Source organism: Hyperoodon ampullatus (genome assembly GCF_949752795.1).
Source record: "Hyperoodon ampullatus genome assembly, chromosome: 14".
Classification (NCBI taxonomy): domain Eukaryota; kingdom Metazoa; phylum Chordata; class Mammalia; order Artiodactyla; family Ziphiidae; genus Hyperoodon; species Hyperoodon ampullatus.
In genome coordinates, this window is record NC_136927.1 from 36,739,489 (window position 1) to 36,757,813 (window position 18,325).

The 18,325-nt window shown below is 43.8% G+C and overlaps 1 protein-coding gene across 1 annotated transcript in view; it reads left to right on the forward strand.

The window, feature by feature from the left end:
* Nucleotides 1-2,818: 2,818 nt before the first annotated feature.
* The window catches only part of TMC5 (transmembrane channel like 5), a gene marked incomplete at both ends in the record, with an annotated part of 40,808 nt that continues 25,301 nt past the window's right edge, over nucleotides 2,819-18,325 (forward strand). The window contains 6 exons of the mRNA XM_079719169.1: nucleotides 2,819-3,603; nucleotides 5,701-5,873; nucleotides 8,959-9,048; nucleotides 14,077-14,176; nucleotides 16,315-16,402; nucleotides 16,849-17,097. Of these exons, the coding sequence (XP_079575295.1) occupies nucleotides 2,819-3,603; nucleotides 5,701-5,873; nucleotides 8,959-9,048; nucleotides 14,077-14,176; nucleotides 16,315-16,402; nucleotides 16,849-17,097 (1,485 nt within the window). The remainder of the gene's footprint in view (nucleotides 3,604-5,700; nucleotides 5,874-8,958; nucleotides 9,049-14,076; nucleotides 14,177-16,314; nucleotides 16,403-16,848; nucleotides 17,098-18,325) is intronic.

The window sequence follows — 18,325 nt, forward strand, 5'->3', positions numbered from 1 at the left end:
GGTATAACAGAAAGAAATAGAAGGGAAAATAGAAGGTTTCCTGTTATGGCTTCTGGTTTAGGTCTTTTTCATTTTCTTTTTCTTTTTAAAGGTAAGAAGTTATATATTTATAGAGAGGTACATAGTTCTTAAGTGTACTTGATGTATTTTCACATACACCTTCACACACACACATGCCGCCATGTAACCACCACCCCGATCAAGATGAGAACATTTCCAGAACCCCAGAGGCTCGCTCCCGTTGTTTCCCATCTCCTCCCTTCCCCAAGGTGATCTCTGTTCTGACTTCTAGCACCATTAATTAGTTTGCCTGTTCTTGAACTTTGTATAAATGTTATACAATCTGTACTCTTTTGCATCTGACTTTCAGTCATCACTGCCTCTGTGAGACGCATTCATGTCATTGCATGTCACAGAAGTTCAGTCTTTGTTACTACTGTGTAGTATTTCATTGTATGAATATGTCACAAATTACTTACTTACTCTGCTGTTGGGTTGTTTCCAATTTCTGGCACTTATATAAGAAAAGCAGCTATGAGCACTCTCATTGCCTTTTGGTGGACATACTTATTTCTCTTAGGCTGGTATTGTACCAGGTTTCATTTTCTTGCATTTAGTAGGCATCATTTAGCTTGTTAGATGTAATAGCTAAGGTTTTAGTAGGCTATGGAAATCCTAGACCATAAATATATATATATATATTTCTAGACTTACAATATAAGTAAATGAACAGGTTCATTTTCCATGTTATGAAAAATAAGCTGCAATAAAGCCCAGCACTTTGTCTTTATAGCACTCAGTTTGTGCAGTTGTTTCTTTTTGTAAAGCTCAGCATATTAGTTGAAATTCTCTTTCATTTGTGTATGACAGAAAACCAACTCAAACCAACTTAAGTCAAAAAGGGAATGTAATGACTCGAGTATCCAGTGGCTGGCTGCCTTCAGGCATGGCTGGATTCAGGTGCTTAAACAGTGTCATAACATTTGATCCTTCTTTCTGTTTATCTCTTGGTTCTGCTCTGGTCCCTGTTGGTACCACTCTCAGGCAGGCCTTCTCCCCTGGTGACCTCTGGCTGCTTCAGGCTTATAACTTCCTAACTCCAAGTCCAGCCAAAAGAGAGAACTTCTCTCTTTCAACATTTCTGACAAAACTCCCAGAATTGAGTCTCACTGGCTCCAACCCAATCACTGTGGCCAAGAAGCAAATAATTCTGATTGGGTCACACGTCTACACCTGGCTGACATTGATTGAGAGGAAAATGTTGCCACAAAAGAGAGAAGTGGATGTTGGGTAGGGACAAAATAATGAAAAAGTGACTTCTGCTATACTGAGAAATATGGAATTGAGTTGGCAAATAAACATTCTAAGGGTATAAGTCACGGCAGAAGGTTAATTCTTTAGCTCCGATTACTCAACAAAAAGTCTAACCCTTTTTGTTCACATAGAGATAAACCTGTAAACATTGGCTGAACTTTAAAAATGGTCTACTTCCTTCTTTCAAAAGCATCGCCATTTATCTAATCATGCTGGCTCAAACTGTGGAACTATTTTTTGTCTTTTCTTTTCCTTAACTCTCACCCTTCCCATATCAGGTCAGTCCACTATCCTATTAATTCTTTCTTTAAATTTTCTCCCCTACTTATTTTCTTTGCTGTTCTGACTGACACTACACCAGAAGTTCCAAGCTTATATTCTATCTCCAAAGCAACTTAGTGAAATAAGAGCACATCTTTCCCAGTTAGTCTGTCAAGGTCCTGGAAGACTGACTTGGGTTATGTGCCCATTCCTGAACAAAACCCTGTGGCCAGGGGTATGGTGGACACTGATTGGCCAGACCTGGTCATGTGACCATCCTTGGAGTCAGGAATGCAATCAGCCTTTCCTGAATCTCCCGGACCATGAGCAGATGCCCAGAGGAAAATCAGGGCATTGATGCCAAAAGAAGGCGAAATGGGTAAAAGGCAAATAAAAACAACAGATAGTCAGTTCACTTAGAAATTAAAACCCCATCACTTCTGATTTGAAAGTATGCTGTGTCTATAGATAACAGCTCATAGAACTCATAAAACCATATTTTCAAACTGGAGGGGATGGTGGTGCTTGTCTCCTTACCCAAGCCCTCTAGTTACCATTAACCATTCTTCCTTTGTGCGCTCATAGTAATTTATGCTTTGAACCCAAGAACAAGTGCAATCAAAGTGCTCAATAAGTCCTTGTTTCTTCCAATCTTTTGGTTCGTTGCTCCCCTCCCCAGCAGAAGGTATTGGTCAGGATATAAGTTTGGCCAAAAGTATCAGATCCAAAAAACTGTGGTTTACACAAGATAATGGTTTATTTCTTTCTTTACATAAAAGCCCAAGCTGATATTGGGCACTGATCTGTGAAATCATCAACAAGCCAGGCTGTTTTGCTGCTCTCCCTAGGGTGGGTGCTGCCTGTGTGTTCATGGCCAAGGAGCGCCCCATCATTTCCACAGTCCAGTTCACGGGAAGTGAGAAGACTGAGAAAGGGAGGAGTACCCCTTCCCTTTAACAGCACAACCTGGAAGTTGTGTATATCACTTCTGCTCACATCTTGTTGACCACTCTCATGGCTGTACCTAGACGCACAGGAGGCTGGGAAACATAGTCTTTATTTTGGGCAGCTGTGTACCCAACTATGAGAGAAAAAAGAACAGATACTGGAAAATAACCATCAATCTTTGCAGGGAAGAAGGGGAAAAAAATTCTGACCTTTCCTTCCTTTTTGTTTTTCAGATAAAGAAAGAGATCCCTGAATGACTGCAGAGGCAGGAACATTTTAATACTCCAGGGTAAACATGTCTGCCTACAGGAATAATGCTTATGAGGAGGATCCAGATTATCCTGACTATTATGGGTCTCAGAACCACACTCGGGGGTATTTGAAAACTCAGTATTATCCAGATTCGCCAGGTCCTCTGAACAACTTGGATGACCCCAGCACCAGGAGCAACCCATACTCTGCAGACTCCAGAACAAGTCCATACTATCCTGAGTCTCTAGCAGAACCAGATTATCCTGGATCTTGGAGTAATCCATACTACCCTGTCACCAGGAGCAATCCATACTCTGCAGGGTCCAGAAGTCCAGACAATTCCAAATCTTTGGCAGAGCCAGATTATACTGGATCTTGGAGCAATCCATATCACCCAGGCTCATCCAGAGAGCCAGACTACTTTGAATCTCAACGAAATCCTGATTTTGCAGGTTCCAAAGGCAGTGGAAACTATGCAGGCTCCAGAACAAATCCAGATTATCTTGACTCCTTGGGAGAACCAGACTACCCTGGAGCTCAGGGAAACTCTAACTATTCTGGCCCCGGAGCCAATTCCAACCATCCAGACTCCAGAAGGAATCCAGAATATGCTGGTTCCAGAATCAGTCCATACATAGACACTCTGGGAGAGCCTGATTATCCAGATGCTGAGAATCAATCTAACTCTCCAAACTTTTTGGGGGAACCAGACTATCCTGGCGCTGAGGACTATCGGAATTCTACAAAGTTCTGGGGGGAGCCTGATTACCCAGGTGCTGAGAATGGTCATGATTATGGCTCTTCAGAGAACCCGGAAATGACCAGGGAGTAAGTGCCGGAATCTCCCTCCACTGGGGATGGAGGCTAGATCATTAAGTCAATTGAGCTTGGTTGGCGATGTTTGGGATAAGGACACGTATGATTATTTCCATGACATGAATTTATGGTGAAACTTTCATGCCTACCTGTATACAGCACCTGGTCCTTGGACTCTCAGCCTGAGGCTTCAAGGCCTTACCTGAACATAATCTTTCATCACTTCTTGCTCAAATAGCATCCTTCCCAGTCTCCTATTTCTTCTTGTCTAATCCCTGGGAGACATTTAGATCCCCACTGTTTTGACACTGCTACTTCGCCAATGAGGTTAGGATTAAGATGATAGTTATGAACCCAAACATTTTAACCAGAATTATATCAACAGGAAGCCATTTTAATCAAGAAAGTCTTTTGAAGATCTAACTCCATGAAATTCATTCAACTCCTCAATTTTTTTATACAAGATGATTGAGCCACTCCTGATTTTTTTCCACTTTCATCTTTATTTTACTGAAATTATTGTCAGAATTGATCACTTTTCATGTTTAGAGTAGATTTGGCTCATTGATCTTCTTCATTGCTGTTTTCATAAAGTTTTATTAATTAGTTTTCGCCGTGGTTGGTATTCCTCTAAGGAGGTTTTTTGTTTTTTTTTTTAAGTCCAATTTTTCCTGGTTCAGATTTGATAGATCTAAATTTTGTCAAAAAGATTTTCTTAATGTTCATGTTGCCAACAAGATGTGATTCTTTATTTATTTTTCAGGTTATTCTTAACCTATAACAAACTTACCATGTGAATTTTCAACGAATACAAGTTTTATTTTTATGTACTATTTCTACTAGTAATATTTATGAATTCAACAAAGACTAATGGCTTTTATTTACCTCTAGGAACAAGGATATAGGATCTGGGTGCACAGTGAGGTCAAATGCCTACAGGAATAATGCTAAATACAACCTAAATAGGTGGATTAATAGGACCATGTCAAAATGTCCTCCTTGGTCTTATCCCCCACTGCCTGGCTCATCGTTAAAAATATACCTTTGGGGCTTCCCTGGTGGCGCAGTGGTTGAGAGTCCGCCTGCTGATGCAAGGAACATGGGTTCGTGCCCCGGTCCGGGAAGATCCCACATGCCACGGAGCGGCTGGGCCCGTCAGCCATGGCCACTGAGCCTGCGCGTTCGGAGCCTGTGCTCCACAACAGGAGAGGCCACAACAGTGAGAGGCCCGCGTACCGCAAAAAAATATATATATATATATACACACCTTTGACTTTGTCACTCCCTTGTTTCTCATCTTCCATTGTTCTTCATAACCTTTGGGAGAAAGACTACACCACTTCACTTGTGAAAACATTTAAGAATGAGGATGCGCTGAGCTAATGTAAGATGCCAGGCAAAGCCCAGCCTGACTGACCTCCTCCCAACTCTGCTATCCTCTCCCTACCTGAACCCTATACTCTAGGTCAGTGGTTCTTGACCTTGGCTGATGCTTAGAATTATCTGATTACCTGGGGAGACTTAAAAATCATACAAATGCCTGGGCCCAACTTTCAGAGATTCTATTTAGTTGTCTGGGGTGAGGCCTGGGAATAGGTATATACATAAAATTGAGAATCATTGCTCCAGGTTAATTGATTTTCATAGCATTCCTTTTATATATTCAACACTTTCTGGTCTCACATGTTTATTTGTGCTGTTCTTCATCCTTGGAATGCCCTCCTCTTAACTATGTTTTAATTTATCCTTCCAATCCCAGCTCAGATGTCTCTTTTCCATGTAGATTTCCCTTCAGACTCCCAGCCCAAATTCTCTTCTCTTTCCTCTGAACTCCTTGGGCCTGTCTTCTTAAATTCATCAGTTGCTACTTGTATTATAATTGCTTATGGCTGTGGTTAATAAGCTCGGCCAGACTGTATTGAGAGTTCCTTGAGGGTAGACAACCCATGTCTTTAACTTTGTGTTCTCACCCCATTGCCCATGCCTAATACATGGTTGGCATTCAGTCAGCATTTGTAGGATGAATGAATTGATGGATGGATGGATGGATGGATGACTATCCTTACTATGCTATTGGATGACTATTGATCCATCATTTTGGGATTTCAGAATGCTCAGCAGGGCATCTTCAATCCAGCCCTCATTTCACCGTGAGGGTGACAGCCCCTTGGGCACCCTTGGGAGAAAGGATGGAGATTATCCTGAAAGCATTGAAATGAAATCCAGGGAGATGGCAAATCCGTACAGCCCCTCTGTGCCAGGTGCTCCTGGCAATGGCTATGGTAAGCATTTGTTAAGAAGAGAATCATATCCTGGGAAGAAAGTAAAATTCAGTGGGCTTGGGACCAATCATTAAAGATCAGCAAGAGAAGAATTGGTTTATTCCTCCTCCTTCAAACACCCACCTTACAAGGGTTGAACATTCAGGGTTTAGAGAAGACAAGCAGTGTCATCAATTATCAAAGCAGGTTGGGCAGGGGTTGTGCCTGTGTGAGGTGACTGATGGTCAGGCTCAGTCCCTCACCATGATGTGAGAAGATGGGCTTAGTGTGGCCAGATCCTCAGATTTTTCTAAAGAAGCCAGAAATCTGGGTTTTTACATGCTCCAAAATAATTTTTTGACTAAATAAATAAAATCCCTGAGCTGGGCAAACAAAACCACTGGTGGACTAGATTCAGTTTGTGTGGCTGCCAGTGTCCAGCTTTAGTTCAGCACATCCTGAAGGTGTTCAGATGGTCAGCACTTGTATCTTTGGAACCTACTGGGAGCACAGGGAGTTAGAAGTAGCTCTGTCCTCACGGTTCGAAAAGCCTAAGTGAGTAGGTGACACCAGCACATCAAGACTAAAGAAAATTAGTAAACAGACTGACAATACGTGAAAAATCACGTCATTCTCAGAATCTGCTGTGTGTGAAGGTTTAGCTCTAGGAGGTAAAGGAGATTCTACCAGTTCTCATCTTCCGGAAGAAAAAAAGGGACTCGTTGTCTGATAGAAGAAGCCAGCTCATGGCACAAGTCAATGTTATAGGAATTCAGAGCCCGTGAGAGCTGGAAAAAGGAGTGTTCAGTCATGAACAGAGTGAGGGACCCAAGTGTTGGTTGGTGCAGATGGAAGACTGCTCAGCCCTGAGGGGGTAGGTGGGGAAGGGATTGAAGAAGGCAGGGAGGAGAGTGTGGGATGCATTGCCACGCACTAAGGAAAAACGCGGACTCTTACACATTTGCACAGAGAACATTAATTTGGGATATTCCGAACCTTTTTGCCAGGCATTCTCAGTGGGGCATATCAATCCCAAGGGGTGAAAATTTATTGAAAGTCCAGAAAAAAACCTTCCTCTTTTTATGTATAAAGCAGATATGCATACAGTATATGTATATAGTTATACGTATATCTGTGGTATTAAAATATCATGGGGGAGGGCAATAAGGTAGAAATGTCTAAAATGGCTACTTAGGTGGCCAGTAATGAAAAAAAAAAAGATTGAGAAACACTGCCCCACCCCAATGCAAGCAGAGCTAATAACGCCCAGCACGTTTTGAGTGTTTCCCATGCCCTGGAGACCCTGCCAAGCACTTTACTTTTACAGTCTTCTTTCATCTGCGGCCACCTTTCAGACAGACCCTATGGCTCTCCCTGTTACAGAGGGGAAAACTGAGGCTCAGAGAGAAACGTGCCCAAGGTCACCCAGCTACTAAATCAAAAGAGCCAGTATCAGAGTCTAGTCTCTCTGACCCTGCATTACTTCTGGGTAGGATCAGGGCAAATGCGGATTCCTGACCACCAAGCTCCATAGAACACTGGAATTAGAAAGCTATTTTAAAAAGTGGTCACGTAAAGTGTGGCTTCCTTCTCTGGGCTCCTTGTAGGACCAAGGTCGTTGTGCCAGCATTCACTTGTCCAGTGCTATGCCATCCTGTTAGACTATGCACTCCTTAAGGAGAACACATTTCATCCACGTATCCTCCGAGGCTCTATGTGATTTTCCTAGTGCCTAGCATACAGCTGGTGCTTGAGCAATGCTAACTGAATTAATAGCAACAACTGTAAGGGATGTATCAGTTGGCTATTGCCACAGGAATGCTTCATAACAACTCCAAAACCCAATGTTGTACGATAAACATCATTTATTTCTCACCTACACATCTGTGGGTTTGCTTGGAGTTTGACTGAACCAGGCTGGGTTTTGCTGTGCCTGATTTGAGGTCACAGATTCTATTTAGGTCTAGTGTCCTTCTTGGCCCAGTGAGCTAACCTGGGCCATTTTCTTCCCATGGCATAAGCTGGAAGCAGAAACATGTGATGTCTCTGAGTCCTTGACTTGGAACTAGCAAACTGTCACTTCTACCATGTTCCACTGGTTAAAGCAAGTCACATGAGCAAGCTCAACTTCAATGGAGGTTTCCAAAGTGGAGGAAGTGTAATATTTGCTGAAAAACAATTAATTTACCACATAGTTAATATATATTAAGAATCTGCTATGTTCCAGGATTATTTTAAGCACTTTACATGTATTAACTGATTCAGTTTCCCCAATAATCCTATTATTATCCCTGATTTTCAGACTCTGAAGCTCAGAGACATTAAGTAACATGCCAGAGAGCACACAGCTAGTAAGCAGCAAAACCAGGAACTGATCCTTGGCAAGAAGTTCCAGAACCTCCTGCAGTATAATTTTGTACATCTCCATCAAAATGTGCTCCATTTTCTCTTTTGAGGAGTTTAGCCTTCATTGTTTACCATGAGTTGAATCAAAATATATTGAAATGTGACACTGTCGTGAAGATGCTGAAAGTGGGCTCTGTCCCTAAGAAAATCATGCCAAATTTCAAATTTATTCATGTGTCATCATAAAATGCTAGAACTAGAAGGAAGCTTTGTAATCACCTAGAAAAGCCTTTTTTATTCTTACTCAATTTTTAGAAAACTTATTTTTTTACAGAAGTTTTAGGTTCACTGTAGAATTGAGGGAAAGGTAATAGAGATTTCCCACATATCCCTTGCCCCACATGTGCATGGCCTCCCTCGTTATCAGAGTCTCCCACCAGAGTGGGACATTTGTTACAACTGAGCCTACATTAACACATCATTATCACCCAAAGTCCATAGTTTACATTAGGGTTCACCTTGGGTTGTGCATTCTATGGGTTTGGACCAATATATAATGACATGTAGCTATCATTATGGTATCACACAGAGTATTTTCACTGTCCTAAAACCCTCTGAGCTCCATCTATTCATCCCTTCCCCTCCAGACAAATATTTTTCGAACTCTGATTTGTGACCCGGTAACAAGTCTTACTGACCACTGTGTGCTCAGTAACGTCTAGTGTAGTGGGATTAATTGTCTCTTGTCTCTTCATTCCAGTGAACCCTGCTTATGTGGGTGACAATGGCCTCAGCCAAGCTTATGGAGACCCATCCTTGTCTGGACATGATTGGCACAAGTCACCCCAAGGTAAGGCTTAAATGGACAGTGACCAAAAATATCAACCCTAAAGAAGGAATGTGTTCAAGGCAATGCAGACATTGCCCTTTCCTCTCGGCCTCTGGTGTGGTAACTGATGCAGTACTTCCTTAATTTATCATAATGGGGTTTTCTTTTAAACATGCAGTTTTTTCTCTTTTGGATATCAGGGTGTCATCACTAGGACTCTTCTGGTTGCAAGTGACAGGAATCCAATTCACCCAGGCCCAAGGCTTGTGTGGTGGGAAGGATATGAGGAAACAAAGAATTGAAGGTAGAATTACCTTCCAGCACCTAGGACAGTGCTTGGCACATAGTAGGTGCTCAGAGATATTTGTTGTATGAGTCACAGGAACCAGGGCCTCTGAGTCTGAAGCCAGGGGTTCAGGGCCACCTGGATTCTTTTTCTCTATCTATTTCACATCTTTGCTTGATGGAGCTTCTCTTTAAGCTTCACCTCATTCATCTCAACCAGTCAGGCTTTCCCTGCAGGCCAGGGAGCATGACAGCAGCAGGTCTAGACACACACACAGCTCAGCAATGTCATGGAAAGTCTTCCTTTCTTTCTAGGCCTGTGAGTCAGTGCTGAGGAGACTCTCTCCAGCCCCATTTGGGACACATGCCTACACATGAACCAATCATTTTTACATAGGAAAGAAGGCTGGGTCACATGTCCATCCCATGCCTAATACATGTGCTGGTGAGGTGGCAGTGCCTTGAGCCAAATTTTTCTGAATAATCATAGAATTATTATGACAGTGGAGGGGTAGGAGTAATCAGATTAGAGAAGGCTTTTTTTTTTTTTTTTGGAGAAGGCTTTGAGATCAGTTAGGAAGCTCTATAAGGTTCACTGTGTGCTGTGGTGAAGGTCTGAGCAGAGGCAGAGGCTGAGAAATAAAAAAGCATTAGAGGAGAGAGGCCAGGGAATACTGGAAGTTAAAGGCAAACCTGTGAGAAATGAGGAATAAACCGAAGACGTCCTCTAAGTAACAACACAAGTTCTGGGCCCCATGACTTAAAACCATCCCTCACCTTCTGACCCCCTAGGGTGGATGATATCCTGTAGCCTCATTCTTTTTTTTTTTTTTTTTTTTTTTTTTGCCGTACTTTGGCCTCTCACTGTTGTGGCCTCTCCCGTTGTGGAGCACAGGCTCCGGACGCGCAGGCTCAGCGGCCATGGCTCACGGGTCCAGCCGCTCCACGGCACATGGGATCTTCCCGGACTGGGGCACGAACCCGTGTCCCCTGCATCGGCAGGCAGACTCTCAACCACTGCGCCACCAGGGAAGCCCTAGCCTCATTCCTTAAGAGCCTTCTCAAGGAGGCCTGTATCTTTCAAGGGATAGGTGTTGCTACTTGAGAGAGAAATCCATGGGGATATAAACGGTCATGCTCTCCATTTGGTTCCCACGAGAGCAGGGAATGGCTTTAACTACTGGGGAAAAAGAAATGCCTTTAAACCTCCTAAGATGCTCTCTCTGGCCAGCATGAAAATTAGGGCCTCTGGGTGGAGTCCCCAGGAGGCAGAGAGAAGTAAAGAAATAGAGGACCCAGAGGTGAACCTGGCTTTCTGCACCCTTTTGCTTTGCACCAGTTCTGATTCTCAAATCATTTATAATTAATTGGTGGACAGTCTCCTGATAGAGTGTCACTTTGATGTATCATGCCCGCATCTAGGAAGTGCCTGGCACATAGTAGGTACTCATAAATATTCATTCATTTATGAATGAATGAATGAATGAATGAGTGATACCTCAGCATCTTGTTACAGGAGAGGACCAGGGTGAAGTGATTAAAAGGCCCTGCTTTGGGACCAGACAGACCTGGGTTTGATCCTTAGCTCTGCTACTTGCTGGTTTTGTGACCTTAGGCAAATTACCTTTTGGGGCCTCAGTTTTCTTATAAAATGGGGTTTATTATAGTACTTATTTTGTAGGGTGATTGTGGAAATTAAATAATATACTCTATTCAAAGTAGCTGCCCCGCAGTAATGGCAGGTATTGTTACTGGTAATTATCGTTGGTGTGGGGAGAAGAGGTAGTGTTCTAGTCCCATCCTGCCATTTCATGAGAGTGTGATGAGGAAGGGGGTCAGTTCATACCTCTGCACCTCAATTTCACCAACTATTAAATAAACAGCTTGGCCAAGGTGATTTCCAGATCAGGTCTATTGGGTAGGAATTGCATCCAGGTGCCCAGCACTGAAACAGGACAGTGGTTTAGCAATAAAGGGATTTATTTTCCTCTTGTAACAAGAAGTATGCAAGGAGGCAATCCAAAGTTCATATGGCACCTCTGCCCATGATGATCTCAAGGCCTAAGTCTCCTTCTAAAACTTGTTTTTCCACCATCCTTAGAGGGTGAACATTTAACCTCTTGTTTTCAAAATGGCAGCCTCTGGTCAGAAAGAAGGCGAAATGGTGAAGCGATAAAGGTGAAATCAGGCAAAGTGTCACATTTTAAAGAGCATTCCTGGAAGCCACAATCTTATTGGCTAAAATGGGGTCACAGGTCCACCCTTGGCTGCAAAGGAGACACCCTTTGCCACAAAGGAAGCTGGGAGAGTTTTAACTGAGCACAGTGCCTGCACAGAAAAGGAGGCTTCTGCTGGTATGAGAAAAAGAGAAAATGGGTATTGGGAAGCAGACCGACAGCAGGGTGGGCCACCCAAGACAGTCAGGAGATAATAATTGTTTCACTATAAGCCCATCTGGATTTACATAGGCACATAAAACTATAAATATAAAACATGAGTTTTAGACCAGAGACACCAAATTAAAAAGAAAATCTTGCCCTTTCATTATGAGTCATTTAGAAGAATCTCTGCCTTCTGTTCTAGAATCCCATTGTCTTCAATAAAGAATTCTGTTTCTGGTCTCTTACCTAGCTACTGCGACAGAAGTCTCTGCAGGAAAACACACCTCTTCACGAGGAGACCCCTCCAGTGTAGATGTGGGGAATTGTGCTATGATTTGTGTGGGGCTAGCTTTGTCCATCTCATACTGGCATTAAAAACTGTGAATGGTGGGGGGCGTCTCTCTGTGGTTGTCATCACTTTTCCTGGAGGTTCCCAACAATGCCAGTGTGACTGCTGTATGAGGTCTTGGGAAGCGCACCCTGGTGGAAAGTAAGGCTTGGAGGAAGCCAGAGATGTTGTCTGGTGACCAAGTGAATGAAATCATCGTTGAGGTTGAGAATGTCCCATCTGGGGTCCAAAGTCATCCATCTTCAAGTCAGATTGTTCCAGAAAAGACACTGGCGAACTCAAGCTTTAGTTTGGTCTCCTCCATTTCTGACATTGATGTGACAGACTCTCAGATTTTCAGCAATTGGAACGACAAAAAGGGCAAGCAGTTATTACGGTTTTCAACACCTGTGAATGAATCGTTTTCTCAGACTCTTCATAGCTCAGAAAGCATGGGCTTAGACACCCCTCGTACTTCACATGAGAACATCCAAGGTAGTGAGACCCTGGGGCAGGGGAGTTAGAACGGGAACAGCACCTTCCAAGTTGCCCACAGGGTTTTGGTTTTAAGACTTCGAGTAGGGTGAAGGTTTGGTAGATGACCTGAGGATGCTCAGGACTGCGGAAGGGGCCACTTTGAGAACGTCTGGTACCAAAGAAGGAGTTTACCTTGATCAAGCTCATTTCATGTGCCCAGTGTTCTGCCTTTTTGTTATCCATCGAGTTTAGTTTTATTTACTTGCCACACTCCACACCCGTGAGACAGGCATGCCTGTCATTTCCATTTGCTTGATGAGGATCCTGAGGCTCAGGGAAATTAAATGATGTGGCAGATCTGGGATCAAATGCAGGTCTGCCTGATTCCCAAGCCTGACACCTTAACCACCGACCTGTCCTGCTTTGGTCCTATCCCTCTTCACTCTGGATCTGGCAACAAGGGATGCCTCTTTTGTCAAGTCCGCTGTGAAACCAGGTTTTTTCCTCTTCCCTCCTTGGCCTTTCTTCCTTTCTGTCTACTCCCACTTCCCTCTCAGGAGACACTCAAATTCCTCATCTTCAGCCGAGTGATTTGGTGGCCCTCTTCTGGGAACTCTCCCTCCACCTCAGCTATGTCACTGAAACGAGAAGTTCCGGGCAGCTCCCTAACAGGGCCAGGAGCCAGCCCGCTCCCGGTCACTGCCCCGGCGGGCCCCCAGCTGCCCCTCCACTGTTACCGGAGCGGGGGCAGCAGTGCCAGGCGTCACACGCAGACACAACACAACCCAGAGCGAGAAGGGTCTGCCTTTTCCATGTTTTCTGAGTCTTGCTTTTTTGAGAGGGAAGAAACCTTTTCCAAGAAACTCCTCAGCAGACCACCCCTCAGAGAACATTGGCCAACGTGTCACATGCCTGGGCCTGAACAGGTCACCTGCAAGGGGGCTGGGACCATCAAGATAGGCTTGGATTCACTGGGATCTGTCCCCTGTGCCTGGAGATGGGTCCCACCCTGCAGAAGCCCAGGGCCATGGGAGAGAGGGCCGTAGATTTCTGAACCAGACTGGCATTCTGTCAAAAAGGAGAGCTGACTGTGGGATAGATGACCAACAGTATCTGCCACGCTGACGCAAAGCGGGAATTTGAGTTCTTGGGAGAGGAGGGGGGAGTCCTCATCTTCCAGGGGATGGAGGAGCACAAGACAACAGTCAAGAAAAGAAGATGCTTGGGCCTGGAGTGCAGGGGGCAAGAGAAAGCCATGCGGGAAATTACAGAGGGAGGAGAGCCAGGCCGACCAAACATCCTGGGTCTCATCAGCTTTGCTGACTGTTCCTTGTCACGGGAAAAAGGAAAGCACTGAATTAGAATTGCGTGCAAACTATCACTTGCTTTGGCTTCGAGATTTCACACGTGTACGTGCCGTCTTCTTGTTTTTATTTGTGACTTTTGGGATCACTGAGTACATATATTCTTCTTTCTTTGTGCTCTTATAAAAACATGCTCTATCTTCAGCACCATATTTTCAAATGCTATTATTCTGTTAAAGGAGAAAAAAATTAAACTCCATGTTTTTTTCTGCAGGACAAAAGTTAATCGCATCTCTGATACCCATGACACCTAGAGACAGAATTAAAGCCATCAGGAATCAGCCAAGGACCATGGAAGAGAAAAGGAACCTTAGGTATGGACCAAAAGCTTTTCTTCTTGCCCAGATTTCATGGAAACCTCAATCTTCTACTTTTGTCCCATGTTGGAAAGATAAGAAATAAATAAATGCAAGAGAAGAGACAATCTTCCTACCGAAGAATTCCACACAATCTGTGTTGGTTGCCTGGAGTGTGGCCTGTGCTTAGTGACCTGCTTCCTGACAGCAGAGCATGGAAAGAGGGAAGTAGCTTCCCAGGGGTGAAGTCAGGCTAATACTACCAGGTGGTCAAGGTTAACATTCCCAGGGAAAGTCATGTGACCAGAGGGAGTTCCCCTCTGTGGTACTCTCTCCTAAAACCAGCAACCCTAGTCTAACCAGACAAAATAATCAGACAAACCCCAATCGAGGGACATTCTTCAACATACCTGAGGAGTATTCCTCAAAACTGTCAAGGTCATCAAAAAGAAGGAAAGTCTGAGAAACGGTCACAGGCTAAAGTGTTCTAAAGAGACATGACAATTAATGCAATGTGGTTCCCTGCATGGGTCCTGGAATAGAAAATGGGCACCTGTGAAAAAACTAGTAAAATCGGAATAGTCTGGAGTTTAGGTAAAATTTAGACACCAGTGTTGGTTTCTTAGTTGTGAAAGACCTACCATGGAAATGTAAGATATTAAAGGGGGGAAATGGTGAGTAGTAGATGGGAATTATCTGTTCTCTTTTTGTAACTTCTCTGTAAATGTCAAACTACTGTTTAAAAAAAAAAAGGTGTGGGAGGGTGAACGGAGGGAGTTCCCTGGTGGTCCAGTGGTTAGGACTTGGGTGCTTTCACTGCTTCGACCCAAGTTCCGTCCCTGGTCAGGGAGCTAAGATCCTGCAAGCCACAAGGCGCTGGGGCGGGGGAGCACAAAACCCAAACAAACAAAACCTCAGAAGCTTTCCAAGCCCAGGAATTCAAAAACAAGAGCGAGGGCTGTTTAAGCCTTCAGCCCTTCTTACATTTACCATTCCTCAGCCTTTTTCTTTTTCTTTTTGCAATTTGTAGCAGTTGGCAGAAACTAGTAGAGTGGATGCAATTGCTAATAAATAATTCAATGACGCAATTGTTCGGAGCTTCCGAGTCTGGTAGGGGAGATAGACTGGTCAACAAGTAACTTATAAATGACAGAAAGAAAATCAGGCCAAATCAAGGTGGAAGGAGTTTGCAGGGGGAGGATTAGAAGGAGAGAGGTAGTTCCCTTGGGCAAAGCAGGGAGCATCTGTGAGCTGAGCCTTGGAAGATGGTGATGTGGTGGTGGACTTTTGAGGTGGACAAAAGAGAGCCAGGAAGGGGCTAGAGCAAAGGAGATGCCATGAGTTCATGGAGAAGTAAAGAGAAAAGTGAGGCTGGATCTTTTTGAAAACACTCTTCCGTTTCAAACTCTGCATGGCCTCCTCTGTCACAGAGTGCGGGCCTTGTATGGCCCGAAAGACTTTACAGCAGGATCTTCAACCTGACATTTGGGTCTGGATCATTCCCTGTTGTGGGAGGCTGTCCTGTTCACTGTAGGGTGTAGAGCAGCATCCCTGGTCTCTACCCACTAGATGTCAGTGCCCTCCCTACCCCCAATGTGACAACCCCAAAAGTCTCCAGACTTACCCAAATGTCCCTTGGGGGCAAAATCTAGGTTGAGAACCACTGACTTATAGGACCTCACCCACCTACCTACGGTATCACTCACACCCTTCACCCTTCCTCCGCTCATTCCATTCCAGCTGTCCTGGATTCCTTGGGGCTTTGCACTGGCTCTTCCCTATATTCAGACACTCCCTTATCCATAGACTAACCCCTCTTCTCCTTCAAGACTTGGCGCAAACACTTTGCACTATTCAAATTGTACCATGGTCTTCACCCCAGCATTTCCCACCTCCTTACTCTGTTTTTCCTTTTTCTTTCCCATAGTACAACTCACCTTCTATTATCCTATATCATTTACCCACTCTAGTTTTAGATTTATTGTTTATCTTCTTTCTCTTCCAACTAGGATGTCTGCTCCATGAGCTGGGGAAATCCGTCTCTACCTCACCACCTGGGACCATGCCTGGCACATCGCAGGCACTCAGGAAATATTTTGGGGAATGAATGCAGTACAACATTGGTGTCTCTCACTTTTTTCTGCCCTTTCCCACAGGAAAATGGTTGACAAAGAGAAAAGTAAGCAGCCCCGGCGTATCCTGGAGCTCATCGGCTGTGCTCAGTGTCTGAATTCCATTTCATTGGTAAATCGGTCTTTACTGCGGTCAGTAAATGGGCACAGAGTAGGGTGAAACCAGGGAGGTGGGAGAGTAAGGATGAGAAGGGACCCACAGGGAGGAGGAACCAAAGTTCAGGGCTGTTTCCTTGAAAGACGTAGAAACTGGGTCAGTCTAGGTGTGGGGAAAACAGGCAGGTATGGGAAAGCCTAAGAGGTTGCTGAGTTATCTGGGCAACTTAGCCACTGTGAGTGTCACCTTCAATAGCAAACCTGGGAAGGTAATAAATAATAGCACTCACCTTAGGGGGTGGTCCTGCGGATTAAATGAGATAACGTTTGCAAATGCTTTTAGTGTGGCTCCTGGCACATTGTACCGCTCTAGAAACAGTGGCCATTGTCGCTATTATGGAGCCTGCTCAGTAGATATTTGTAGAGGGACGATCCAGCCGCGCACGTTGTGTCTACCCGCAGGCATATCGGAGATCCAAGAACAGTCTGTCGGAACTGTTCAGTTCCATCAGCCTGTGGCAGAAGACGCTCAAGGTCATCGGAGGCAAGTTCGGCACCAGCGTCCTCTCCTATTTCAACTTTCTGAGGTGGCTTTTGAAATTCAACATTTTCTTGTTCATTGCGACCTTCAGCTTCATCGTAATCCCTCAGTTAACCATGGCCGAGAAGAACCACCTCCAATTCACTGGACTGGAATTTTTAACTGGGGCTGTAAGTGCTCCATCCCCTGCCCGGAGTTCACACCTTGGAGACCCAGGGACAGGTCTGCCCGTCACCCTTCCAGGCCTCTCATTTTGCCTGGGAGTCAACTGATGGGGAAAGAGGGTGTTTAAAATGATTTCTCTTTTTCCCCCAAAGTAACATATACACAGCCTAGTAGAATTTCTGTCTCCTGAGGTGAACATGTTAACAGTTTTTGTTGTCCAGAATCCTCTTCTCTGCACACAAATGGACACATTGTGCATGGACATATGCATCTTTTTTTTTTTTTAACAAAAGATGAATTATTCCTATAGACTGCCTACGACTTGCTTTCTTCCACCTAATATGTGGTGGACATCTCATATTGGTGTTCACAGATCTACCTTTTCTTTCTTTTTCTTCTTTCTACAAAATACAGTCCTCCTTAAAAAAAAATTCCTAGTATAGAAGATAGCAAACTAAGAGAAAGTCTATTTTACCCTCCTTCTTTTGTCTAACTCTCCAGTTTGGAGTGTACCTCTGTCCACCATTTTTCTTTCTATACAGTCATAGATACATAGGTAGATAGATAGTTAAACTTTTTTTTTAAATAAAAGAAGATGAAATACTACAAATCTTGCTTTGCAACTTTTTTTTTTGTTTTTTGCGTTACTATGAATCTTGAGCATGGATATACATCCATGTTATTCTTTTTATTAACAGCCACAGTATATCTACCCAGCTGCCTACTGAAGCACATAGTCCCTGCCTTGTGAGTTTACCTTCTAGAAGCAATTTCTGCCACTGAGATTCTGTGGATAGACAAACTACAGCCCAAGAACCAAATCTGTATAGCCTGCAAAATAAGATTGGTTTCCATGTTTTTAAATGGTTGGAAAAAAATGAAAAGAAGGATAACATTTTGTGAAACATAAAATTTATATGAAATTCAAATTTTGCTCTCTTTTCAGTTAAGTTCTTTTGGAACACAGCCACAACCATTTGTTTCCGTGTCTGTGCTGCTTTCCTGCTACAATAGCAGAGGTGAGCAGGTATGGGCTGGCCAAGCCCAAGATATTTACTATCTAGCTCTTTACAGAAAGAGTTTGCCTACTCTTACAGTAGAGCATTCACAATAAGGTCCCTCCATTCGTCTTTCTTTTTTCTTTTTCTGTTAAATTTTTTTTCCCTTGGGATAGACACATTCAAATGGAATTATTGTGTCAATTTATCCTTCACTTTTTTCTCATTATTGTGT